This window comes from Typha latifolia, chromosome 14 (genome assembly GCF_019914945.1).
Source record: "Typha latifolia isolate L0001 chromosome 14, TyphaL0001v2, whole genome shotgun sequence".
In the NCBI taxonomy this organism is placed as follows: domain Eukaryota; kingdom Viridiplantae; phylum Streptophyta; class Magnoliopsida; order Poales; family Typhaceae; genus Typha; species Typha latifolia.
This window is the reverse complement of record NC_133099.1, coordinates 9,167,893-9,195,186: the sequence shown is the minus strand read 5'-3', so window position 1 is coordinate 9,195,186 and position 27,294 is coordinate 9,167,893. Positions and strand designations below refer to the sequence as shown.

The window sequence follows — 27,294 nt, the reverse complement described above, 5'->3', positions numbered from 1 at the left end:
TAGAAGTAGAAGTTAGTAGTTTTGGATGTGGGTTAATGAATACTGGGAGTATTTATAGGGGAAGAGAGAGAGAGGGAGAGAGAGATATTATAGTGGAGATTTAATGTTCTTTTCTGTAACTTTAATTTTGGATTTAATTTCTGGACGTTTTCAAATGGGTTTGTAAATTAAGTGCTACATGCTCTTGTGGTTTTATACTGGTTTTATTTTCGCAGAGTGGGAGAGAGAAGTTACTGTTACTTGAGGCATCTTAATAGAGTTATTTTAATTTTTTATATTAGTATGAGAGAGTTTATGTTGGTATAAGTTATTTTAATATTTAGTTGTATATAAGTATAATGTATAATAATTAAATTTGATGTAATATAAAGTTAAAATTATAGTTTGATAAATTACTAAAATATTCTTTACAGTGAATGGATAAAAGAGAAAAGAAAGCTACTGTAATGTCTTTGAAAAGTAAAATAATAATTGATAATTATAAAAATATTAGATGGGAGGAGAGAGAGAAGACAAATGAGGCTTATCTTAGGGGTTTATTTTGCATGCTTGTATATCATTCTAAATTTCATTCCTACTTTTCAAAATCTATTTTTGTTTGCATTGATACCTATCTTAATTATATATAAAAATCCAAACCAATAGATGAAAAGATTAAAGATTCTCTCCACTGAATAATGTATGCAGAAACAAAACAGTAAAAGTAATTTTTTTTGCAATTTTTTAATTGTTAAATGGATCAAAGTTAATTTTTATGGTATCAAAATATCTTTTTTTTAAAAAATTTTTTTTGGTAATAACAAATTTGAAATCTTGGGCATATCCTATATAAATTGTGCATACTCCGCTATAGAAATAATAATTACACTTAGTTTTCAAGAGTCCAATCTTCTGTGAGTTTTCTGGCTTTTATAGCTTCTAAAAGTATCTCAAACATGATACTTGAGTTCATGCAATGTACCATTTATGCCTGTAAGGAAGAGTACAATTACTAATCTGGTGGTATACTTACTTGCCGGTTTGTGAGCTAAAAGGCATGGCAAAAATCTCAGAGGAGAAGAAAATCTTTCATGCTTCATGCTCTTTCTTCCATCTTTTTCTCTCTGCAACTGAAGACAAAACCAGGAAAGGTGAAAAGTTCTTCTTAGTTTACAGTATCTAGTGATGCGCCAACCTCTCCTCCTACCAGTAGTCCCTGCAGGAGCAAGACCCATTCTTGAAGTGGTGGAAACGGTTGCGGTCCCTAACAATGACGACTCGATCGAAAACTTCAGACACCAGTTTCATAACCGAATGGCAATCCTGGCAAATCCTGAGGTTCTTCACAATTCGAATGACATCTCCCTTTCTTGTATTGATCAATCCAAAAGCAACAGCCAACTTCTCACTGTGTTGAGATAGGCAGATTTCCTTGTCCTCCTCATCGATGTCGAAGGTAACCCCTTTTGTTGTCGGCCTGTGCCCTCTGAGGCTTGAGATCTTTGCCATCTCATCGAGCATTGCATATATACGATCCAATTGGGGATGTGAACGGTCCCCAGATAAGAACTCATGAACAACACCATCTAGCTCAATCGAACTCGAGCCTGGCGGCTTATATACTTTTTGCTCCTTCATCAACTTCCTAACTTCTTCCACCAAATCCCATTTTCCAGTCACAGCGTAAACATTGGATAAGAATACATGAGCCCCTGCATTATAAGGATCCAATTTGAGCATTTCCTTTGCGACAGTCTCTCCCATTTCGACATTCTTGTGCACCCTACAAGCTACTAAAAGAGCACCCCATAGAACAACATCAGCTTTGGAAGAAACCCTCCTGATCAAAGCCAGTGCTTCCTCCAACTGTCCAGCCCTGCCCAACAAATCGACAACACAACCATAGTGCTCGATCGTAGGCTCAATGTGAAAATCCGTACTCATCCTGTCCAGAAGTTGCACTCCCTCTTGCACCATACCGCCATGGCTGCATGCACTCAACACACCCGTTAATGTCACCGAATCCAGACCAACTCCATCTGATTGCATCTCGGAGAACAGCTCCAACGCGTTGTTAGCAAGCCCATTGACTGCAAGCCCACTAATCATCACGCTCCATGTCCTGACGTCCTTCTCTCGCATCCCTCTAAACAAGCTCCACGCACTCTCAACCTCCCCGCACTTCGCATACATGTTTATTAGTGCAGTCCCCAGATTCAAAGTAACCTTCATGCGGTTCCGATCAATGTATGTGTGCACCCATCGCCCCATATCCAACGCGCCAAGATGCGCACACGCCGAGACGACACTCAACATTGTGATCTCATCTCCACGGATGCCTACCTGGTCCTGCATCACCCGAAACACGCGAATTGCATCCGCATACCGCGAGCATCCAATATACCCCTTGATGAGCGCATTCCAAGAAGTGACATCTTTCACAGGACTTTTATCAAACACCCACCTGGCACTCTCCAAATTCCCGATGGTAGCATAGAAGCTGACCAGCGAAGTCTGGATGAAGGGGTCGAAGCCTTCGAGGCCACGGCGGAAGAGGGAGGCGTGGAGCGAGAGGCCAATACGGTGTTCAGGTAGGCGAGAGGAGGCCTTGAGGAGAAACGGGTAGGTGTAGTTATTGGGCAGGAAGCCATGGGCGAGCATGGATTGAAACAAGAGGAGGGCTTCCTCAGGGCGGGCACCGTGGGCGTAGCCACGCAGGAGGGAGTTCCAGGTGAAGGTAGTGGGAGGAGAGCGGAGCTGCACGAAGATGGCGCGGGCATAGGGGAGGTGAAAGGAGGACACGTCGGCGACGAGCTTGCCGGCGGCGAGGGGGTCGTCGATCTCACCATTGCGGAGGAGCTTCGCGTGGATTTGCTTGAGATGAGTGACAATTTTACTTGGAGAAGAAGAGGAGAAGGAGGAGGAGGAGGAGGAGGAGAAGAGGGAAGAGAGGAATGGATTGGTGATTTTGAGAAGGAAATTTGAATTTGAAGGTGGAAGGAATCTAACGGCTATGTGAAGAATCATGTGTCCATGGAGTGAAAAATACGATGGTTTGTCTCTATTAAGGATGACTACATGTATAGTTTACTCTTTTGGATCTTTTTGCATATTGCCACCTATATTTTAAGTCTTATTCCCCCTCAAATTTTCACATATTGTAATTCGCTACCTCTTTTCTGAAAATATTTGCAAAAAGAAGCCTACAAGTAGCATCCAGAGGAATACTCAGCTAATGACTAAAATGGAGTTTTTGACCAAACTAGCCTTGTTCTAATATATTTTTATCCGATTAAACTTATTACCCAATAGAGTCTAATTTACTGTAACTCTAATAAAAATACTAAACTAATTAATATTTTATCTTTAAGCAAAAACGCTAATTATTTCAGTGTTTTTTGTGTCTCGTCCTAAAATACTGATTAGTTTAGCATTTTATGTATGTAAATTCTTTTAACTTAATCTTTCATTAATTGAGGAAAAAAATTACCTAACAATAAAAATACTAAAATTATTAGCAATTTTAAAATATGCTAATTAGTTTAGTATTTTTATTAGGACTATAATAAATTAGACCTCATTTGGTAATAAGTCTGAACGGTAATCTATTTTGATAAAAGAAAAAAAAAAAAGGTGTCAAAAACTCACTAAAATGCCTTCAGATGCTTTCCACAATTATCTTCCTTGTAAACTAAAATGAGGTGATATTATGCATGTATATACTGAAAATGGAGGAGTCAATCTGCAAATCTTTCTCATAATTCTTAAGAAAGACATAGGAAAAATGTCAAATGAGGAGGTATTTTGCAATAATAGCTAAAATTTTGTTAGATATGCAAAATGATCCTTTTTTTTTTAAATTTGTAGAAGGATATTGTAAGTCTTAAATGCTAATTTTTATATTCATTACTAAGTGGAAAAATGTTGACATTAAGATTTATTTGAAGCTTTTGTGCTTCTTTTTCCACATGGGATCTATTTAATAATAAATTTACTCCATCTAGTGATAAATTTACTCATGATTTCTTAAAAAGAAAATGAATTATACTTTTAATGATTAAAAATTATAAGCTTGAGCTTCAAAATGTATATAACAAAAGTTGATTATATTTAAACCCTCTAAACTATTACTCTTATTCACGTAACACAACTTTTTGAACTATTGAAGATATTTTTAACACCATTTAATTTTTTTTATCTATAAATTGCTACGTGCAAGTCACGTAAATAACTATACGAAGAAGAGAGAAATTTTAGGTTATTAAACATATTCTTATCATTTTTATAGGAGTATCGTAATCCTTTTAGCTTTTTAATCTACTGCATCAAAGAGGTAAAATATTTTTAATAATTTAGAGAATCCATGATAGAAAAAAAAAATTCAAAAAAGGTACGTAAAAAATTGTGATAGTTTAGCGTCCAAGTGTAATTATCTATCTAAAAAAATGCTAATATTTCCCTTTGCTGTTCAGAGCAATTCAATGGAAGGCCTATTCCCTTTGCTTACAATTTTCAGAAAATGCATTCACAAAATGTTTACCTATAAAGCAGTGCACATATATAGCAAGCAACCAATTGTAACAAATGCACAGTGATTAGTCTTCTTGTCAAGTCTCAAGGCCTACTTTTCCCCAAAAAGGAAATAAACAAGAAAGACTTCAACTTGTAAAATAGAGATGGTTTTCATAGACTATGAGGGTCAGGATACAATTAGACACAAGTCCATACTCCATACTACAGAGTTATCTCAGGTAGAGATCTCCAAATGTTTCAGGAAATTACAACCATGACTAGAAAAATGAAGTTCAGATTGAGTACATGTCAAAGTTTATGCTTCAAAGTATAGTACATCTGCTGCTTTTTTCTGCGGGAGTTATTGTCGCCTGCTGAAGTCTGCTAGGATCTGATGGGTTGTAGGTGAACTCCGATATATCAAGACCAAACTGCCAAAAGCCAAGAACGAGAACATTAGAATTTTCGATAGAGAATCCATACAGTTACAAATGAGACATAATTTCTTTCGAGAAGGAAGTTGGCACCTTTTCCCTCATCCGTTTGCTCCAGGCATCGTTCCGAATTGGACGGTTCTCAAGGGCGGGCACCCCAGATGCTGGAACACTCTGTCTGTTAATCAGTGGCTGCCGGACTGCAGATCTTGGGTTTATGTACTCATCATCACTGTCGTAGTCAGCAGGTTGGTTCACTGCTCGCACAATGAGAGCTAGCAAGAATGCTGTTGCCTGCAAATCATTAGTTTCATAATTATGTGTTACAGCAAAACAATGGGACACTAGAAAATTTGAGTTATGATTCTTTGCATCTTCAAACTTAAAAAACTGCAGCATTCATGTTTCGTTTTTCTAATATGTCCAACTTGGATGGGAATTACAGCATTTAGGCATTTAGAAACACAATTAGAATATCACTAGCAAGAAAAAGGTTGTTAGATAAGCTAAGGGAAAGAAAGATTGCCATGAAGAACACGCCAACCAGTATCTATCCATTGGCATCTTGGTTTGCAGATCTAGCCACAAAACAATCAAAGCAATCTTCAATGTGATTTACCTCTATTTAGGATATCTTCCATTAACAGAACGATCATCATATCTTTTCTTACTGTTCACATGGTGTCTTTCAACTGAACTGAATTATTTTTACTTTATGTTGTCTTCCAGCTATTGCTTAAGACTCAGTTAATGAAGGATTAGCCCCATGACAAATAACATCCATAACAAAGCCTGATATCCCAAATGATATGCCCACATGAATCTTTTTTCTGCATTTCACTCTTTTAAAGATAATGTCAGCCTTGTTAAAAGAAGGCTCATTATATCTTTCCTTACTATCTTCCTTGCTAATTTTTTGTCTTCTTTTATAGTTTCACCTTCACCTTCACCTCACCATCATCCGTCTTTCACATTAACACAATTATTCTTTTCTTGGCATTGCATTGTTATGTAGTCTTCCAATGATGTTACTCCTCACGAATCTTTACATGGACTGATAGTTCATTCTAGACTAGTCATTTAAAATGACAACCTTCAGAACACTAGACTGCAGGGAATCTCATTTATTGTCTATACATTTGATTGATTATGCCTTCTCAAACTCTCTTAATATTGCAGACTGTTTGGTCCGTGAAAGTTTATGTAACTCTCTATATCCCCTTATTCTTAGATGTAGGTAAGATACTCTCTGTTTACCTCATCTATCATCCTCTTTCTTCACAAATAAGTGATTATCAATCCAAACAACCATGTAAAATTATTTCCCCTAGAACTTCCAAATGCAAGAGAAAGGTAGGTGACTAAAGAATACACATGCAGAAGACAGGTAGGCGACTAAAGACTGCAACTAAAATCAAATAAGAATGTGCAAGAACATGCAGTGCAAAACGCAAGCAGGAAGTGATAAGCAGCTGACTAGAGAATGAAATTGGATATTCCTAAATTTGTGACATCTAATACATAAAAAGGGAAGAAAAAAGGGAATTGTAGATGAGAAGCCATTGAAGGCTTGAAGCATTTGTGTGCAAAGACATAAGATGCTCACTTTCTTTTCTGTTTCAACTTAATAAGACAGAGAACAGAATAAGGCATCATCTAACTATACCTCCAACAGAACTGCTCCTAGGGCAACCCATTTTGCGATTTTCCAGTTCTCATTTAAAAAGTTATAAATCATGTCAAAGTCCCCAGTTTTGTCAGCTGGAATTTCCTGCATGAAGACCATAACCATTAAGTTAACAGAAAATGATGAACCAGAAAACTACAGTAAATGAAAAACACACCTCCTTCCAACGATGATCGAAGAAAATGAAGGCCGCAGCTCCAAGCTCCACTAGTATCAACAAAATAACCAGGAAGGAGTACTAGTGTAAATTAAGAAAACCATGAGCATAAACTAAGATAAAGCCTCAAGTGTTCTTGCAGCATCTATTGACATATATCAGCAGGGAAGTTATAGAAAAAGGAGCATCAACTTAACTGCATGTTTCCCTTTGAACTAATTAAATATTCTTAAGAAGATAATAAAGAATGAATGTCCTACCAGCAACAATAAACATGATAAAATTATAAACAAATTGGAAGATAGGATACACAAGACAGGCAGCATCCATTCCTTGTTGTTGCTCCAATACAGCCAAAGCAAGAAATCATTAAGAATAAAATTCCAATACCAATGAATAGGTAAATAAACCTGCAAGAAAATACCACAAACAGATGATGGTAGCAATCCTCGAAGTCACAAAAAAGGTAGTAGGATACTAGGATATCAGAATAGGAAATATGCTTATCAGATGTTTTGCAACATGTGGATGATGCATGTCTTGCTTTCATAGACCAAGTATATCAGAACTAACATAAGCAAGTATAGCTTCAGCTGACTCGCAGATAGGTCGCTTCACTTTGGGACCTCCTTGTTAACCAAAACTGATGATCATTAGGAATGTGTTTGACACTCCACACACATGTATGAGGGTCAACAATGAGGGGAAACCGAAGGGGCAAATCCAACCTTAAGACACATGGAAAGTTATTGCCATTATCATATACGGCAAAATTCTCCATCTATAAGGATATAACTAATATCCTTACTATATATTCACCAATATGCAAGAACTGCTCATACAATTAACAGTAGAAAATGCTTCCTCTGTTCTTTTTCACCTAATTTGTCTTTTTAAGGATGGGGGTTCTGCTCACTCATTCTTAGCCTACTCCATCAAGATCCCAAAGGTAACAAAAGTGCCAATAAAATTTTCTAACAGTATAATGACAACTTATAGATAATTACAAATAACAAATCAAAATATCTAAACTTTTTTATGAGTTCACATAAGGAAAAGAGAATAAAGAACAGATACCAGGCTCTGGAGAATTCATCGACGGCAGTACTTGACAAAGATACCACGAGAAGCATGGGCCTCCCAAGCTTCAACAATTCTATATTATCATCAATCGGCGAAATGGGATTCTCGTTATCCCCAGAAGAGACCTTGATCCATTCCGCCAACAAGTAGACTCCGTACCCAATCATCGCCAATCCAGTGACCGTTAACAAAAAGTTAAGAGTCTTCAGAACGCACTCGAGGAATCCACAGCACGCCATGGCGCCTCCTCTCCAATCTCTTCGATCGCCAACACTGAATTCGAAGCCCTACAACTCTTTACGCCGAGTTCTTGACGACCCAATACGGCATTTGTGGTAAGAAACAAGTGATGGGCACCGCGATTAACAGTAGAACTTGGCTCAGAATCCGATGGTAAGGGAGAAAAGTCGCCCCGCCAAACTTCGAAGCCTTCAATTCCTCGCACCGCGATTTCGACGACCCAAATGGGATTTCAGATTGGGAACGGGCGATGGGCGCAAAGGAATGAACTTGGATCGGAATTCGATGGTAATTTCTGCTTCTTTTACTGGTTGGAACGGAAAAAAATGGAGAAAAATCGGGAGAAGAGCTATAGAACGGAGAGCAATCGGATTAATATATTGGGTGGGAAAAAGAGAGAAGAAATCGAAGCTCGCATGAGAGAGAGAGAGAGGAAATAGTTCTCGCTCTTCTCGCTTTACCCTTTCTCTCTCTCTCTCTCTCCAGTTTTGCCGGCGCACCGTTGTGGCCGGTAGACGAGGACGGCTTGCCACGTGGCGGACGAAGGAAGGAGACTGGTGGAAGATGGACAGCGGTCTGTGAGAGAATACGAAGTTCCACAGTGTAATAGGAGCTCTGATCATAACGTGGCGAGATATTATTCGTTCCTTGCGCCGACGTGGCAATTAGAAGGAAAAAAAAGGCTTATGCATTGACTCTTTATCACCAAATTTCGTAAGATAATCTACAGTCTTATCAACTTAATGCATCCAAAGAACTCTAATAAACTATTACATATTTTTTAACATAAACTACTTATTTACATAACTTATAAACCCTTCAAAATACTCTCTTTTTTAAAATTATTTATTAAAAATAGCTGATTAATTTTAAACCCTCTCGAAACTATTTTAATTTTTTCTTTTTTTTTTAAAGAAAGAAAAGTTAAAAATTAAGAGGGGTCAATCCCAATTAAAGAAATTGGTCCTCTTCTCCTGGCTACAGACAAAGAATCTCTCTTGTGCTACAGACGGAGATATTTCAACATTTCTCAGCTCCACTTTTGGTATGATATTTTTTTATTATTATTCTTGAGCCCAAAGACTAGATATGAGCCGGATAAAAGACCAATCATCTCTAGATATAGAGACAACTTAGACTCCATTAAGCTTTTAGCTGCCTAGTCTAGGTTTCAAGTCATATGCGTCCCTGAATAATTGCTCCGAATCAAATGCTGTAAAGATTTATCTAAACTGTTGCACTGCCGAACTGTTCTTCCAAGCTAACCGCACCATCAAGCGATCAATCGAATTGAGTCAAACTATCAAATCACCAAACAATTTCTCTAAGGTAGTATTTAGGATTAGAGGTGGTCACAAAAAATATTCCTACCAACTCTACTAAAGTTGATTGGTCTTCTTGCATGGCATTATCAAAATCAAGGAGATTTCCTATTTGGTTGGTAATAGATATCATAGGATAGATAACTGGTCAAAGAAATGGGATACGGAATTATCTTTGAACTACTTTTTTCATTGGCTCCAAAAAACTGCTAGATGACTCAACTGCCCAATTCCAAAGAGCCTTACTATGATAGTTAAGGTTCTAGTGATCTAACCTCCATCTTCCCAACTCCTAGGAGATTAGATCCTTTGATCCGGAATCATATTAAGGATCTGCAAGCACAAATACAACTCATTTCATTACCACCTCATCAGACCAAGATATGATCATTTGGAGCTTCAATCCTGTAAGGGATTTTTTTAATTAAAAAAAAATCAAATCTTACTATGAGTTCCTTCGATCAAATCATTCACAGAAAATTTGGAAACTTATCCTTCCCTCTGGCTTACTTCTTGGACAAAACTCCACAGCCAACTTTGCTAAGCCTTTCTCTGAAGGGATTCTTTAGAAACAGTTGAGTATATCCTACTCAAGGCTGCTATGCTTCAAATCACCTACTGACCAAGACAAAATTTTTACTTTCAAGGCTTTAAGCCCAAACAATTTCTTCACCAAAATGACTTCCCTAAATAAACTGGAATGCATGTAATAAGATAAATCTTTATTCCCCTTTGAAAGCATCAATAAGTTATTCTTACAATTGGAGATCAAAATATTCTTGAAAATTACATTGAACATGGAAACTAATTCTTCTTTAATTCCTGACAAGGTGTGTGACGTGATTTGTTTCAAGTAAGAGTATAACAGCCTTGATAAATCATCCATCTGATAGACAGATCAGAGGAGTGAAAGAAAGTCAAACTAATAACCTTATCATCATGAATCAAGGAAAAGAATACAGAACTTTTTAAGTTCAAAATGTAGTACATATAGTAACTCATAACTGACTTCCTACAGAACACAAGCACTAGAAGAGAACTAAAAGCATGTGCTCATTCACATGTACAAACAGAGATAACCACAAACAGCTAGAGAGGAGCATGCTATTATCGATCCTAGCAATAATTGCAAAAGTGTTCTTCGTAATTCAGAATAATACAGCCGCTTTCTATTAAATGTAACCAAATAATCAAAATAATAAGATATGAACTAGAAACAAAAGTAGAGAAGCATCACCTATAAGACCTCTACGAACCTCTAACAACTTTTCAACATAAAAGGCAACAGAAAACATAGCATGCTCTTGCAAAATATAAATATTCTTGAGAAACTAAGTGATAGTATACTTAAAATGCAAATCAAAATTCCTTAGTCGACTTTGAAGCATTTCTAGCATAAATTGCCCAAGTCTTTTTAAGAGAAAAATCTTCAAAATCATTCTGATAATTACTCATTTTACCATGCCCTATTTCAACAAAGACATCTTAGCCTCTTAGGATATTTCTTAAGACTATGCTAACATTTTTTTTTTTTGCCTCGTGATTTTTCACAAATGCATGACACAATATAAGAGTAGAAAACATGGAGTTTTAAAGGCTTAGAACTAATAAATCTACAAATGCAAAAGAAAAAGAACCCACTTAGAGATCACATCTTTTACTTGTCTCCAATACTTTGATAAACCTGCAACCAGAAAGGCAAAAACATATTAGAGGAGAAACTTGGTCTCTTGGAGAAGTTGGTCCCAAAAGATTAGAGAACAGGGGAAGTTCAAATAAAACACCATGTGATAAAATGCATCAATAATGCATTGTATTTTTTGTTTCGCAAGTCATTTATATATATATATATATATGATGTAAACTTACAATTTCACAGAAAACCAAAGTGTAAATCCATAAGTGGTTGCATCCTGGTTGAAATATTAGTATATTACAGTTTCAACAAGACCAAATGTTTCCCGAGGCATCTTTTGTTTTGGCCCAGCCATGTTCATTCACATGTATGACTTGTATCACTCAAGAGGGAGGTGGGTGATGTCCATGCTTAGGATTTGAAATTTTAAACACAGCATAACATAACTGTAACTGAAATAGCTTCTCTTGTCATTTTTCTTTTTCCATTTCCTTCTGATAAAGAATGACTCAAGGCATTTTGGTAGAATGAATCAATGCAGTATGGCACAACTCAGTACCATAAATCCTTTGTTTGGTAAGTGAAATTTATCCATCCAGTGATACAAATGTACTGCTTGAGTGAAGTCAAAGTGAACGCACAGCATGAACCACACTAACATGATTCCCACTTTCTGTGTCAGAAAATCAAATTGGAAAAAAACCCAACATATTCCATCTTACATTGTACAATCCCTTTCTCCCACTTCCTATCCCTCCCAGCTTTCTTTCACCTTTCCCTGATGGCATCCCCATTACATGATGTTACTCAGACTGAGACTAGGAAAGGTCAACTTTGTGTTGTTCTTTGATTTAGATATTGATTGATTTACTGCTAGGCATTATCACCTTCTCTATTTTTTCATCAAATTGTGTTCCTTTCTACTGATGGAAAGAACAGGAAGCCGATAGTCCATAACATGCAAAAGAAGATAGTGATACCCATGGCCGAAACGGATCGGCAGCCGATCCCGATCCCTGGCCGAAACCAATCTATTGATTGGTAAAGAAAGGGGAAAGAGAGAGAGAAAGAAAGGGAGCAAGAGAGGGAAAGAGAGGGAGGAAGAGAGAGAGGGAAAGAGAGATGGAGCAAGAGAGAGGGAAAGAGAGAGAGAGAGAGAGAGAGAGAGAGAGAGAGAGAGAGAGAGAGAGAGAGAGAGAGAGAGCGGGAGAAAGAGATAGAGTTTGTGGGTTGTAGCAGTAAAAGGGAGAGGGAAGAAGAGAGAGAGAGGAAGAGGAGAGAGAGAGAGAGAGACATGGAGAGAAAACAAAAATTTAAAAACTATGTTAAAGAGGGAAAAATGTGGCAGTCGGTGAGGGAGAGAGAGAATTTTTAAAGTTAATAGGAGAGAGAGTTAATTAGGGAGAGAGTTTGATAAGAGAGAGTTAGTGAGAGAGACACAAAAAGAGGAATTAGCATTATTGACCCTATGATCAAGCACTAACACCTTCCTCGTTGGGGCTCTGTAAATGGGAATTTATTTTGTCCCACAAAAATCAAAACAATTTTTTTGAACTGTAACAAAGAGTTTGATTAAAAAGAGAATTAGTGGAGAGAATGTAAGAATTTTTTTTAATTTTGTGTGGGAGAGAGAAAGTGTGAGTGATAGAAAGGGGGAGAAATAGAAATTAAGAAAATAGTATTTATTTTTTAGATTTTAGACTTTATATATGAATAATTTATATTTATATTTATATCTTATTATTATTTTTCTAAAAATTTAAGAATTTTTCTGTATTTTAAAATTTAGGCCGATACGGACTGCCGATACGGACTGCCGATACTGCCGATACGACTGATACGTATCATTTTTTCAGACGGCCGATCCCGATCCCGATTCCGATACTTGGAACCTTAGTGACATCTGCCCAGGTTGAACAATCATGATAATGTTTTGTCAAATTTGCTACTAAGTATTGCTGAATTTTCTTGTATGCATTGGATTCGACTCATTAGAATCAAAATAACTGTGTCATATCCGAATATTTTCTATTTTCTGTTTGACTGTTGCCAAGCTAATATTTCTCTTTATTAATAATTATAGTAGTGATAATATCAACTAATACCATAATGCTAAATTTTATCTACTAAAAAATTCGTCTTTGCCACTAGACATTACAAGTCTCAACCTAAAAAATTATAGAAATGTGAGAATCAACATGATGATATAACCAATTAGAGTCCTAAAGTGACATTGACCTTATCATTCTCTTAAATCTCGTTTACATGTGAAATAGGGTTGGAATAGGAATAACAATTCTCACTTGTTATTGCTAAAATGGGGAATTTATTCTAAATATAATTATTCCTATGTTCACTTATATTTTGAAATAAGAATGTAATGTAAATTATGTGATATAAAGTGAATAAAAGGATAGAAAATTGTACTTTATTTCTTATGAAATTATGACAAATATCATTTGATTTGATATAAAATAGGTTGATGCGATCAAGATTCTAAATATTGGAATCGAGATGGAAATCCGCCGTCTGAAAAAATGATACATATCTACCAAATCTATAGTATCGATCGTTTGTATCAGTATGTATTTTAAAATACAAAAAAATTATAAATTTTTTGGAAAAAAATAACAGTCATCCGAATAAATTAAAAAGTTAATATGATTTTCTCAATCTCTCTCTCTTCCTGTTTCTACCACTCATACTCTCACACAAATAAAAAATAAAATTCTTACATTCTGTCCCACTAATTTTCTCTTATTAAACTCTCTCCTCCACTGACTCTCTCTCTTAACTCTCCCCTACTCACTCTCTCTCTCTCTCCCACTAACTCTCCCTCTTATTAACCCTCTTTCCCTTAAAAAAAAACTTTCTTAAAGTATTTTATCATTCTTTGCAACTTCAGGTTTATTGTAGATATTGCTCAATTGGTGCATTTCCATTTGATTACCATACCCTTAGTAAAGTACAATACTTTGTTTCTCAAATTCCATTTCTTATTTTGGAATTTTAGTCACACTATTTTTTGTTTAGATATTAACTTTTAAGCGGCCTTAGAGGTTGTAGTCATAGTTCCTAGTTTTGGCTAAGCTCGAGATGGACCGAGATCAGGCCTAATGGTCAAACTGGGGGTTTTTTTTTAAGATTTAGGTCGAATCTAAATTGATGTTCCCAGCAGGTGGATATTAATAACTAATATGTCTTTCTTTTAAAACTTTTAGTCTATCTAATACACACACACTCTCCTCCCACACTTCATTGAACTCATTTGGCAACCGATACGACGAGCTCCTCCAGCTCCTCTACACTCTAGTAAACTCAAGTAAGTATTTTTTTTTTTTTCAATTTCTCTCCCACTTTTTAATTTCCTTTCTCTTATTATTACAAAACAATAGTGAGAAGAGAAAGATTATCCCATTTCTGCAGTAGTAATTCACAAGCACAGAAATTTATCAAATCTAGTTCAAAAATTTATTATAATTTTGAATGTGTACTTATTTAGTATTAGGTTTCATATGTGAATCAGCTTTTCTAAATATTTAAATTTTTTCTATATTTTTAAATAATATTAGAATTTTATATAATTAAAAAATAATGCAATACACTAACGGCGACTTGCTATGACCGATTACAATCGATATGTATTATTTTCTTTTGGATGCCAATACTGATCCTCATTCCGAGTTTTAAAACTTTAGTTGTAGTGCATGTTCATCTATTATCTACAGATAGGGGTATAACCAAATTGAATTTGGTCGGATATGTACAAATATTAGATTCATATCCATTTAGTTTTGTCGAATTCAAGCTTGAATCAGATTTTAGATGTATAGATAATTGTAATCCATGTTCGGTCCATTTTTAATTTGACTATGTCAAACTCGAGTCGAATTCAAATTCAATCGAATAACTGATTATAACTGATTGGATTTGGATTACTCATGGATAACCAAGTACTATGAAATAAAAGAATGTAGTATTCTTATTCCAAAGCAACAAGTCAAAGCTTTTAGCATTCAATTATGATAGTTTAATAGCTAAATAATAGAGCACAATATCTTAATTATCTTACTAAAGTTTAATATATTAAACAAACATAATACTAGTAGTACAGATATTATTTTTTAAGAGAAGATTACTCATACCATATGGAAATTAAAGTAATTCTAGGCTTCTATATATAATTTAAGCATTGGACTACATAATCATTGCCAGCGGACAAAAAAAAAGCTATATATTCTATCGGAGTTCCAATGGATATTCACTCTCGATCCAAATCCAAATTCGATTGCACCCCTACTTATAGTTTTTTAAACCTTGTAACATATTGCTTTCATGATATGATTCGGCCATGTAGGTTAGATCAGTCGAGTCAGTTGAATCAAGTCGAGTCGAATTGAGTTAGTTAGTTAAATTTACTTATTACTTTAAATTTCAAATAAAGTGAATATAAGTCTCCTAGGGTGAATTAAATTTGATCTACTATGATTCTACTCCTATAAATAAGAGTGTTCATGGGATAATTATCATCATAGAATAATTCTTGAGTTAAATTATTTTATTATCTCATATTTACCGTTTTATCATAGCTGTTAAATTGCATTTATTTTCGAAGGAATAGATTGTAACCGTAGTCCTTTCCAACCTTCCAAACCTTAGCCACCATCTTTCCACAATTTTCTTACATCCAAATGGGTTGAGATCTAGTTTGCATCATTTTAGCATTAAACCATAACCGATTACGAGTTCAAAAGAATGCAATTCATCAGCTCAAAAAAGTATTTGTGGTATAATTGTTAAGAATTTTACCTCAAGGGGTCTGTTTAGGTTTAATTTATCGCCTTCCAATTAATTCAATGAAAAAAATTATGATAGAAAACATGGATGGAAGCACTTGCAGTAGACTCACTTCATTAAATTAGATGAAATTGTCTATGATTCAGAAGCCTTGGAGCTCCGGAAATCCTTCTTCAGCTCAGCAACTCGTTTGATGCAGCCGGCCTTCGACTTCCCTGGTACTGCCGCTGCAATCTTCTCCCATCTCATTGTCGCATCTTTTGGAAACACCTTCAATGCGTTGAGCAGCGCAAGATCGTCTCCTGCACTCCATTCCTTCTTCTCCAAATCATCCGAGTCCTCCATCAAAATCTCATTTTTATCCGCTTCTGTTCTTTTATCCAGCGGTTTCCGATGCTTCAAGAATTGCTGAAACGAATCCGTCGGTCTCTTATCTGGTAGAGATTTCGCCGTCCGGATCACGGAATCTAATGCATGCCGGCCACGGAAGGCTTCGGCTATCCGCTCCCACCTCTGCGGCTTCCCGACCGGATTCTTAGCGATCTGCTTCTTGAGGAGATCGAGGTCGTCGTCAGTCCACTCCTTCTCGTCTCCTCCGACCGAATCTCGATTCGTATTGGGATCCGGATCTAGGGACTTCTCCTCGGATCTGTTTTGTTCTAAGGCTTTGGGAGCGATTGGAGGTAAGGAAGGGGGTTGGGAGTCGATTGTCTTGCGAGATCGGGAGCGACGAGCGGGGATCGAGGAGGGTTCGGTCGGAGTCGGCGACGGTGTGGGGTCGGGGAGTAGATCGCCGGCGCCGACGTGGATGTCGCCGCCTGTGACAGAGGAGGGAGCGAAGGGGGCGAGGAGAAGGGAGAGGGCGGACCAGAGGAGGAAAGTGGCGAGTGTTTGGGAGGACGAGACGAGGGAGAAAGCGGCAAGGAGGACGACGGAGGCGGCTGACAGACATAAGAAGAAGTGCAGCTTGGAGAATCCTAATGTGTCGGAGTTCTGTTCGGCGGAAGTGGCGCCGCCGCCGCTCCCACCGCGGAAGACGAACCGCGGCCGCGCTTCGTCTTCGAAAAAATCCATCCTCTCTCTCTCACTCTCTCTCCCCTAACGTACCATTTAGATTTAATCCAAGAAAACGTACAGTTTAGAAAGGTATTTTTTTCCTTCTATGCCCTTCTAGATCTTTTGAAATATAATCTTTATTATACGATAACAGCTGATCATTATAATAATTTAATTTTAAAATATAAATACTATTTATTAAAATTATATCTTATATCACACACTAACTCAATTACTAATTTATTCTTCATATATGTCTCATCAACCTACTTTATATTAACACAGAGTATTTATGATAATTTCATAAAAAATAAAATAATTTTATTCTATCTTTTTCTCCACTTTATATCATATTAAAAATAATTATTATACCATTATTTTAAAATCCAAATGAATATAAGAATAGTTATTTTTAAAAGAAAATTCTTATTTTGAGAATAACAAAGCCGAATATATTGTAGAATTGACATTATTTTTAAAATAAATGATGCATTAAGTTTTAACTATTTGGATGTTTAGATTAGTTCATGAGTTTTTGACCAAACTAGCCCTCTTTTTAATTTTATTTATCTAAATAGATAACTCCTAAACTTAATATTAAAATAGGTATATTTGACTGTAGCTCTAAGTAAGATACTAAATTTATGAAAAAACATCGAAATATTTTTGTGATAAAACGTAAAATTGTTCAACATTGTACATTTTAGAAAACGCTAACAAATGAGCATTTTATCATAAAAATTAGGAAAAAAAATTTAACTGTAAAATTTGGAGAAATTATCATCCTTTTCTTGCGATTTTGAGCACAATGATAGTGCCTAAATACTGTAATCAATTGTTGATCGTAGATTTGGACTCACAAAAATATGAGAAGTCCATATCAATTTTGATAAGAAACGTGAAAGCCGACGGTGGTGGTGGTTAGCCAGAGATCCGATCATTAGAAATGGATGAAATTAGGTAGATTGGTAGATAGACGATGGATGAACGATTCTACTACTGGAATGAATGATGGATAGGTGGCCGAGTGATGGTGGTGGTGGATGAAGATGGTATCGATTGTATAGAGGAAGAGGGAGGTAGATACTCTCTCATATACGAGAGACGCCGAGCAGATGAGGAGGTAAGCGGCAGTGGTTGACATAGGTCCGCCATGACTTGGAGGGAGAGAATTAAGAGAGAGAGAGAGAGAGAGAGAGGGAATAAATAAACTACAGGGTCTAAAACGTGATCCTCTGGATGGTAACTCGCAGTTGGTTGCGAGGAATAGCTATACAATTCCAACTTCTAGATTTTTTCTATATCTTCACAATGACATATTTTATAATTAAAATAGATAACTAAGCAAAAATTTACGATCCTACAAATTTTTTATATATATTTTTATCTATATCTTCCTGTTTGAGGTCCGACTAAGTTTCAATCAAAATAATTACATTCGACTTTCTTTCATCTTCATAACACTATATCATATGTCCAAGTTATCTTCCCGTAGTAAAGTGCTGAATTTTTTAGCATATTTTTCTTTCAATAAAACCGGTATTAAGATCAGTGTTTACTTAGAACAATGTGGATATAATCAATATTGGACTCGTCTAAAAGTAAAATGCTTGACAGTTCAGTGTTTTACTTATAGCTATAATGAAATAGACCCCTTTTGATACTATTTTAAATGTATTGGAAAGCCTATCTAATCTTCTACAACTTTGTTTATATTAAGGATTTTCAAATTCGACTTCTAATATGATACTGATGCGCTTTAATCAGAATTAACCATATGCAGGGTTAAGTGCTTAAGTTAAAAATACACAGTAACTTTGTAAAATTAAGCCAAATCAATAAAGGGTGAAGTGTAATTAACCCTTTTTATTTTCTTATTGTAGGGCTTGGTTTAAACCTTTAAACATATATTGCCTAATGTTAAAAATGGATAGTATGAGAGGCATATGTAAGCCAATTTTAGTAAAATTTTCAAAGTAAAAAAAAAATACAAGGATAGCGCACACACACAGGGGTGCTAGTGCATACACTGTTTAAGAGTTTGAAAAGAAATTAGAGAAAATAAATGTTAGGAAATTTTAAAAAGTAGTGGAATCAAAACAAGAATTTAAGTTTACAAGGCAAGATGCTAGAAGCTATTTTTAATATAGTATTTTCCTACCAAGATATAGATAACTCTTGGAAATTCTCTTTTTAAGATATAATGCCGTCACAAATAAATTTCCAAGGATTGTACTTCCAAGAAATTTGGAGACTAATTATTAACTTAAAAGATCAAGAAGAAAATTAAAAATCAATGCTTTTGTATGAATAAAGGAGGATGTTAGGACTCTGATACCAATTTGATGGGCTCTGATACCAAACTGATAGGCTCTGATATCAATTGATAGGCTCTGATACCAGATTGATGGGTCACAGAATAATTCCTTAAAAATCTGAATTTATTGTAGGAATCAGTCCGTGCAACCGTGGGAAAATATTTGTTAGATATTCTCCGATAGTCATAAAATTGCGAAACCAAGTGGATTCGATTCGTAACTTCCTTATACAACTTTCGTATTTACGCCTTTCACAGATTCGGACTAAAATTGGGGCGAAAACATAAAATAACGTGGGTGATGGTGGTGGTGACGGAGGGAGTGGATGTTAGGGTTATGGATGGGTATGGAGATGGAGGTGGATGGTAGATGTGATTAAGGGATATAGACGAAAGGAACGAAGTGGTCGAGATCCCAAAGAAGATGGGTGACTCGACAGTCGAGGGAGATTAGAAGTTATGAGAAACCTTGCCAATGGTAGAGGTGGAAGGATGGTGAAGAGGGAGGAGGAAGATTCAGGTAGATAAATGATAGAGAGGCAATAAATCAATATTCTAATAGCATTATGAATTTGGCCGCCATCCACATATATATATAGTCTAGCTAACAAGTTCTAACACAATAAGTAACTATAATTCTAAAGGATTCTCGCCGATCGCGTTCGAACGCGCCCGATCGCGTTCGAATGCACAAAAGGCGTACTTTGTATGTGCGAACGCGATGCAAGCATATGCGTTCTCTGTATTTGCGAACCTGATGCAGGCGTTCGCAAGGACGTTCGAACATGACGCCTCCTGCTTTTGAATGCAACCTACATAAATTTTATTTTAATGAAAATAAACAACTAATACAGTAAAAAAAATCCTAACTAAATGTATCAGCCTACCACGTTTCCCCCACCTTCCTCTCAAGGTGTAAAGTTGGGAAAATACTCCAAAATGTCAGTCTTCAATTCCCATGTAGCCTCATCAAATGGCTTGCTAAGCCACTCAACTAGAATCTCCATCTCCAATCCATACCATGTCGTCCTCGGCGTCTAGCAAGTACACGAACTGGCTCAACGATCTTTGTCTCCTATAATGGCTCTGGTAGAACTGATTCAACGACCTCATGATCTCCAATCCACTCCCTCAGTAATGAAACATAGAAGGCAGGATGCACTCTTGACCTCTCCAACAGCACCAAACGATATGCAACCGGACCAATACGCTCCAACACCCAAAATAGACCAAAGTATTGATGAGCTAACTTTTGGTTACGCATCGGATGTAGTGTCACCTGTCAATATGGTTGCACCCTCACAAACACCCAACTGCCAATGTCGAATTCCTGCTCCCTATAGTTACGATCATAATTTGCTTCATGCAGTTTTGAGCAAGTTTAAGATAAGCACACAACCTCCTCAATGTGATGTCTCTATCTATCAACGCTAAGTCCACCTCCATCCGATCTGCCAATGCCACTAGATCATAAGCGCGTAACGTCGAAGCCGTGCGTCCATACACCACCTCAAATGGAGTCATGCCAATGCTGCTATGGTAGGCGGTGTTGTAGGATCACTATACCTATGGTAAGAACTCCAACCATCGTCTCGGCATCTCTCCAACAAAGCACTTCAAGTACTGCTCAATGCCTCGATTGACCACCTCGATTTGACCGTCCGTCTGTGGATAGTAGGCCGAACTGAAGTTCAATCGAGTCCCCTGCAATCTGAAAAACTTCGTCCAAAAATCGCTCATAAATACACGATCACGATCCGAGACAATAGTGTGTGGCATACCATGTGTAACCGAGCAACATCTCTAACAAAAAATTCGGCCACCGACTTAGCTGAAAACGGATGTGACAATGCCAAAAAATACGCTTACTTACTCAATCCGTCAACCACCACCAAGATAATGGAATAACCACGTACCAGTGGAAGACCCTCTATGAAGTCCATAGAAATGTCTTCCCAAACACGGTCCGGTATAGGTAAAGGCTGTAGTACTTCATCCGTCCATCTAAAAGAGTCATTCTTCAACAAAAAAGTGAGAAGAGCAGCGATCTTGCCATATCCGGCGATGAAATGATGATAGTATCCCGTAAAATCCTCTCAATTCAGTGGTAGTAGTAGGAATAGGCCAAGCAGTCATGCATGCAACCTTTTGAGGATCCGCCGCGACACCATCCGCTGAAATGATATAACCTAAATACTCCACTTGTGGTACTCCCCATAGGCACTTGGACTTCTTGATCTTCAATTAGTTTTACTTCAATAAATTCAGCATGTAACGCCTCTGTCCAGCACGGGCACGTGCACGCCCGCACGCCCACACGACACGCGCGGCGCACACGATAGGTCGAGTAGGGCCCGTTACGCACAGATACTCTCATGTGCACATAATATCATGACATCACCAAATAAAACTTGCTAACTTATCCATGATCACATAATCCATCACCAAATAAATTATATTAGTAACCAACTAAACCTGTTAATATATGAATATCCAAGTCCACAATACTATACACTAGACCACTATATAATCTGACATGACCCACACAAGCCACAACAAACCATCAAGATACAACTAAAATAACTAATATAAGAGTACGCCATGATTTGACTTGTATTATACAAATCACCGTCTAATATAAAAGAGTACAAATATCAAATACTAGTACAACTCAATTTCTATATAAACTATCATCTATACCGTCTCGCATCTATAGCTCACCTCATCTTTTCTCTAAAATATCTTAACATGATATCTCAAGTCGGTATCACATACCATAATATCTGTGGGGGTTAAAAAAAGAAATAAAAGAGTCATGAGCAAAAGGCTCAGTGAATAGGCCTTACCTCAAATCAGTGAAGCCTAACAAAAAGTAAATCATGTACTGAAATAATATGAATCGAAAGAGCATCATGTCATGATTGAGTGCATAAATGTAACCTCAATAATATATAATTAAAATGTAGATAACATGTCATAACTGATAAAAAATATATAATCCTCGACAATGAGTAAACAAATCTCCATATCATACTATCATCATAACCCTCTCTCAAATAAGACACATGATGCATGCCGATCATGACCATGCTATGATATCAAATGCAATCATATATGATGTATATTGATCACTCGATAATCAGGTAACCAAATGATAATGAAATCATTTGCATTTCTCAACATCACAATCATCATCAACATCTCAGTATAATATCATCATACTATACCACCGTGCATAGTCACCACCTAGTACCCGGTCTCAACATCATGTCCGAAGGCTCAGAGCATACTCGGGTATCCTCCCGCTTTCTATCAAATATCCTATCAATCATATTTTATGCTTTCCTTCTAAATGCCAGATAACATGCATATATCCAGTACGATAACGAGTCAATGCATAATAGGAATTTAGGTGGAATAGAAATCAAGAGAAAAATAATGCAATGTAGACTCCAACCATATATCTAACACATGCATATCCTGCTAGTCTATCACATGCACACTCATACTAAAAATCACTCCGACACAAAGTCATAACAGTATAATCATCTCTAATCATCTCTATTTATCATCACCATACTCATATCCAAGATCAGCCTAATTCTATGTATGATAAAAATATGCTCGACTATAATCATCTTTAGATAAAGTCATATAATTATGTTGGAGGCCAAAACATGCATGCACATAATATATACTATAACCTAATTTGAGAAAGACGTCTAGGGGATAAGACTACTCACAGTCTGATCAGGAGACACAAACCACGTATCTCTCACATCCGTCAGTCAAACATCAACTCATCGTCAGGGTCTACAAGGTCTCACATAAAGGGGTTTGGGATCGGCGGCGGCGGCTTCAGGGAGGTGGCGGCGGGTCGACGTCGGCAATGGGGAGAGGAAGGAGTGCGAGAGAGAATAGAGGGAGAGTAGAGTGAGAGAGTCGCCAAGAGAGAGAAAGAGAGATTTAAAGAGAGAAAGAAGGCGGTGGAGGAGAGGTAGCAGCAGTGTCGGGGCTCGCCGCGACCGATTGGCTGCGGCAGCGACAGTGGGGGCGTGGCGCTCCACCACGCAAGCTGCATGAGCAGCTTGAATGGACACGAGGCCGGCCATAGTGTGGCCTGCCACATCGTGCCCAAAATTAATTAATTTGTTTTTAAGGTTGGGTTGTTATACAGCACATCCTCCAAATGCCTCCGATGCTTCAATTAGGTCCTACTATACACCAAAATATCGTCAAAGAATATCAAGACATACCTTCGCAATAAGGGCTAAAATGTATCATTAATGAGGCCTTAAAATATAGCTGGAGTATTGGTGAGACCAAAAGGCATCATCCGAAACTCATAATGCCCGTTCGGAGTCCGAAATACAATTTTGTGCACATCCGCCTTGTGAACTCTAATTTGATGATACCCGGCCCTCAAGTCAAGCTTATTAAATATAGTCACCCCTGCAAGCTCATCCAGCAACTCCTTAATAACCGGAATAGGATACTGGTCCTTGACGGTAATAGCATTTAATGCCCGATAGTCAACACAAAAATGCCATGTTCCATTCTTTTTTCGCACCAAAATCACGGGGGATGAGTATGAGCTATGACCTGGTTGTATGAGACCTTGCTCCAACATCTTGGGTACCATTTTTGAGATAACTTCTTTTTGCACATGTGGATACCGATATGGCCTCACATTCGCTAGTGCAGCCTCGGGTACAATCTCTATGCGATGGTCTGCCGATCGCCTCGGTGGCAATTCCTATGACTCCTCAAATAGTCCAGAAAAGTTATCTAATAAATTAGACAATTCAATAGTAGTACCTGAACTCGTTTGAGGCTCATCTCCTGCTGGTTCTAACTGTAGAAGATAGGTCAAATCATACGTACATGACAGCCCCACCATAGGCTATATCACACGAATCGGCTAAGACCGAACGCCATCAAGCCGCACATCTTTATTTCCTTGTTTAAATTTCATCCACATGCTTTGGAAATCAAATGTGACGAGTCCCAAACTCTGTAACCACCGCTTACCAAGGACAATATCCACTCCTCGCAGTGCTAACGGATACAAGTCCACAATGATGCCTTGTCCTTGTACCTGTATACCGACTCGGCGACACAAGCTCTCCGCCTTAAGCTTCGTACCGTCTCTAATAGCAACGTCAAATCGCGTGGTTGGTTCGGCCTCCAAACCCAATCTCCTCACTAACCTCTCGTCTAGAAAATTGTGTGTACTCCTCAAATCGATGAGGATGTGCACACAATACTTTCTAATGAATCCGTCTACCCATAACGTCATCGGCGCGGAAGTACCCGAATATGCATACATCGATATTTCAACTTGGATATCTTCCTCCGCATCCTCTACAATGACCTCCTCATGGACCTCCTCTGGACACTCTCCATCATCAACAATCTCATCATCCACCTCAAGACCGTCGATAAGCATCACACTCCTGATCGGTTTAGAACATCGATGACCGGGGGTGAAATGTTCATCTCATCGAAAGCAAAGGCCTTTCGCTCTTCGCTCCTCCACCTAGGCAGGTGTGAGAGTTCGAAAGGGGGGTTTTGTGCCTCCTCTAACATCGAAAGAAGGTCTCGAAGGTGGTCGTGGTCTAGTACTCGCAGCCGCTGTTTTTGAATCCGCAGAATTTCCTGCTGGCGTTCTAAGTGCAAACCGCCCATCTAGGTTGCCCCAACTTATTTTTGCTGTCATCTTGAGAGCCTTATGTTTTTGCTCCATCCTCACGGCCTTCTCAAAGGCCTCCTCAAGAGTAGTAGGATAAAGAGCACAAACATCCGTTTGTATCTCATCCCGCACCCTGAAATAAATGTGCTCATCAATGTCGGTTCGGGCCAAGGTGGCTCACAACGACTACTAACTCTTTCAAACTCAGCTTGGTACTCCAATACGTTCGCCCTGTGAACTATCTTGCTTAATGTGGTAGCAAAATCTTCATATGCCGCTGTCCCAAATCTGTGTAGTCTTCCTACAAAAATCAACCCAACCGATAAATTCTCTACCACGAATAATCGATCTATACCAATGCAATACCGTAACTTGGAGGTGAAAGCTTTCCATTTGAACCTTTGCATCTTTCGTTGTACCTTGACAATTAAAGTATTATTCAACTTAAAACACCCAATCTGTTGAATCACCGTCTTAGAATTTTGCAAAGTCCAAGCATGCGGTTCGCCCCCGAATAGCGTTGTCGTGTTCGTAAAAGATCCTCGGTTCAGTTCTAAACCTTTGGGCATGTTGATCACCTTCTCTAAATCCTCGAGCACGTCCATCACCATCTACAAAGGGATCAATCTCATCCTCTAAGTGTCAATCCTCCTCATCGACAAAGCGCATCAGTGCCGCATGCCTCTCGGGTTCCACCACCGCCGGTCTTGGGTTTTGTAATGGAGGTGGGGGATGATGTGTAGGCATATGTAAGAGGAGATCATTAACACTTACATGACGCACCTAGACCTGTGGGGTATCGGTTCGATGAGGTCCCACCACTGATCCTTTTTGAAACTCCGATCGTCGTCGAGGAGATGACGAACCCAATCGGTTCACGACATATTCCTTGAATTCATTATGATCCTTTTGAATTTTGTCAACTCTATGCAGCAATGTTTGGAACATGCCCCTAAGTTTATCCATATTCGCACCCATGGACGTTGGTTGACTCGGTCCTGCCGTGATCTCTCCAAAGGAATCGGCCTCACGGTTAGAATCATCGCGGATTGAGTCTTCCCTTGTCAGTGTGCTCTCCATAGGTTTCCTTGCTGATGTTATCTTCTTTGTTTCAACCATTAATGGAGGTCTGAGGTTCACCTGCTCTGATACCAGTTGTTGCGAATTAGCCTAATCCGATCAGCAACGGTTCTAGACTCGATGAAATATGTAACTTCCAAGGGAATCTGCGAAAAATCTAACCAATGGATCCTCCTAAATTTTGGATATGTTATTGTTATTGGAGAGATATTTCCAACAAATCCAAGATCATGAAATTCGGACGGTTAGATCTCAAGATATCGATCAAATAGTGGCCGAAGGTCGATTAGATCCTAGCTTGATTGCCCTCCAATGGCTAGATGGATACTAGATTTAGTTTTTGGTGTGAAGAGGGAGAAATTGTTGTAGAAGAGGGAGGTTAGAAGCTAGAAGAGGCCGACCAAAAACTTGGATGGTGGAAGAAAGAAAGTGGGAAAGGGCGCATTGGCTAGAGATAAGTATAAGAGGAGATAAAGGCCAAAACCAATTCCAATATCATTATCAACATACTCCAATTAGGGTTTCCTCCACATATATATAGAGACTCACCTTATGACTTATCAACTAAATTAAACAACTCTAACAAATCCTAACAAATCCTAACAAATCAACAACTAAGTTAACAAACCAACTAAACTAGTCTTCCTTTAGATAGATTTCGAATCTGGAGAAGTCGTGAATATCAAAGTTGTAGATCTAGAGATTGGAGAACTTATCCAACTAGTTTGATATTATTTGGATATGTGTAGAATATTCTGCGAATATTTTTCCAAAACTGCGCGGAGCTGAATTTAGCTAATTAAATAAAATCATAACCTACTAAGACTCTAACTAAACTAAATAACAAAATAAACTAAACCAAATAACCAAATAAGACCATTAGACTCAATCCATTGAGCCCAATCTCCCTTTGATGTGATATGATATGACCCGGTTCGTGTATCAGAGGATCAAAGTATGATTATTTTTTCTTCTCTATTTAGATCTCTCTCTTATTTAAAGAGTTTTTGAGATGAAATATATATCTCTTCGTAGTAGGAGAGATCTTATTTGAAATGACACTTTTTAGACAAAATAGAACTATTTTTTTAACCAAAAATAATTATTTTCTAAAAGTCATTCAAATGGGTTTCGAACATTGAATAGAATTTGCTTTCTGAAAAATTATGTCCGAAGAGATCAATCTCATTCAAATGGTTCAATTTCGTTCGAACAATTTTCTAACAGTTTTTCTTGCAATATTATCTTTTCAAGAAAACAGCCACATTTATGCACATTTTATTTTATATTATTTACGAAAAT

The 27,294-nt window shown here is 37.6% G+C and overlaps 3 protein-coding genes across 4 annotated transcripts; all 3 read right to left on the bottom strand.

The window, feature by feature from the left end:
* Positions 1–825: 825 nt before the first annotated feature.
* Positions 826–3,009, bottom strand: LOC140801121 (pentatricopeptide repeat-containing protein At5g66520-like). The gene has a single exon (XM_073156125.1). The coding sequence runs from the start codon at positions 3,004–3,006 to the stop codon at positions 1,183–1,185; it is 1,824 nt and encodes a 607-aa protein (XP_073012226.1). The 5' UTR covers positions 3,007–3,009; the 3' UTR covers positions 826–1,182.
* Positions 3,010–4,642: 1,633 nt separating this feature from the next.
* On the bottom strand, positions 4,643–8,670 carry LOC140800790 (tobamovirus multiplication protein 2A-like). The gene is made up of 6 exons (XM_073155643.1): positions 7,847–8,670; positions 7,080–7,179; positions 6,770–6,850; positions 6,592–6,696; positions 5,019–5,219; positions 4,643–4,922 (listed from the first exon to the last, which is right to left on the bottom strand). The coding sequence occupies exons 1-6, from the start codon at positions 8,089–8,091 to the stop codon at positions 4,815–4,817; spliced, it is 840 nt and encodes a 279-aa protein (XP_073011744.1). The 5' UTR covers positions 8,092–8,670; the 3' UTR covers positions 4,643–4,814.
* Positions 8,671–10,115: 1,445 nt separating this feature from the next.
* On the bottom strand, positions 10,116–16,965 carry LOC140800789 (transcription factor MAMYB). Of its 2 annotated transcripts, XR_012111308.1 has the most exons (3): positions 15,960–16,965; positions 11,056–11,098; positions 10,116–10,300 (listed from the first exon to the last, which is right to left on the bottom strand). XR_012111308.1 is itself a non-coding variant. In XM_073155641.1 (2 exons), the coding sequence occupies exon 1, from the start codon at positions 16,919–16,921 to the stop codon at positions 15,983–15,985; it is 939 nt and encodes a 312-aa protein (XP_073011742.1). In that variant the 5' UTR covers positions 16,922–16,965; the 3' UTR covers positions 10,322–11,098; positions 15,960–15,982. The 2 variants fall into 2 exon arrangements, 1 of the variants encoding a protein (XP_073011742.1); XM_073155641.1 differs by lacking the exon at positions 10,116–10,300 and having other exon boundaries at positions 10,322–11,098.
* Between the last annotated feature and the right edge of the window lie 10,329 nt (positions 16,966–27,294).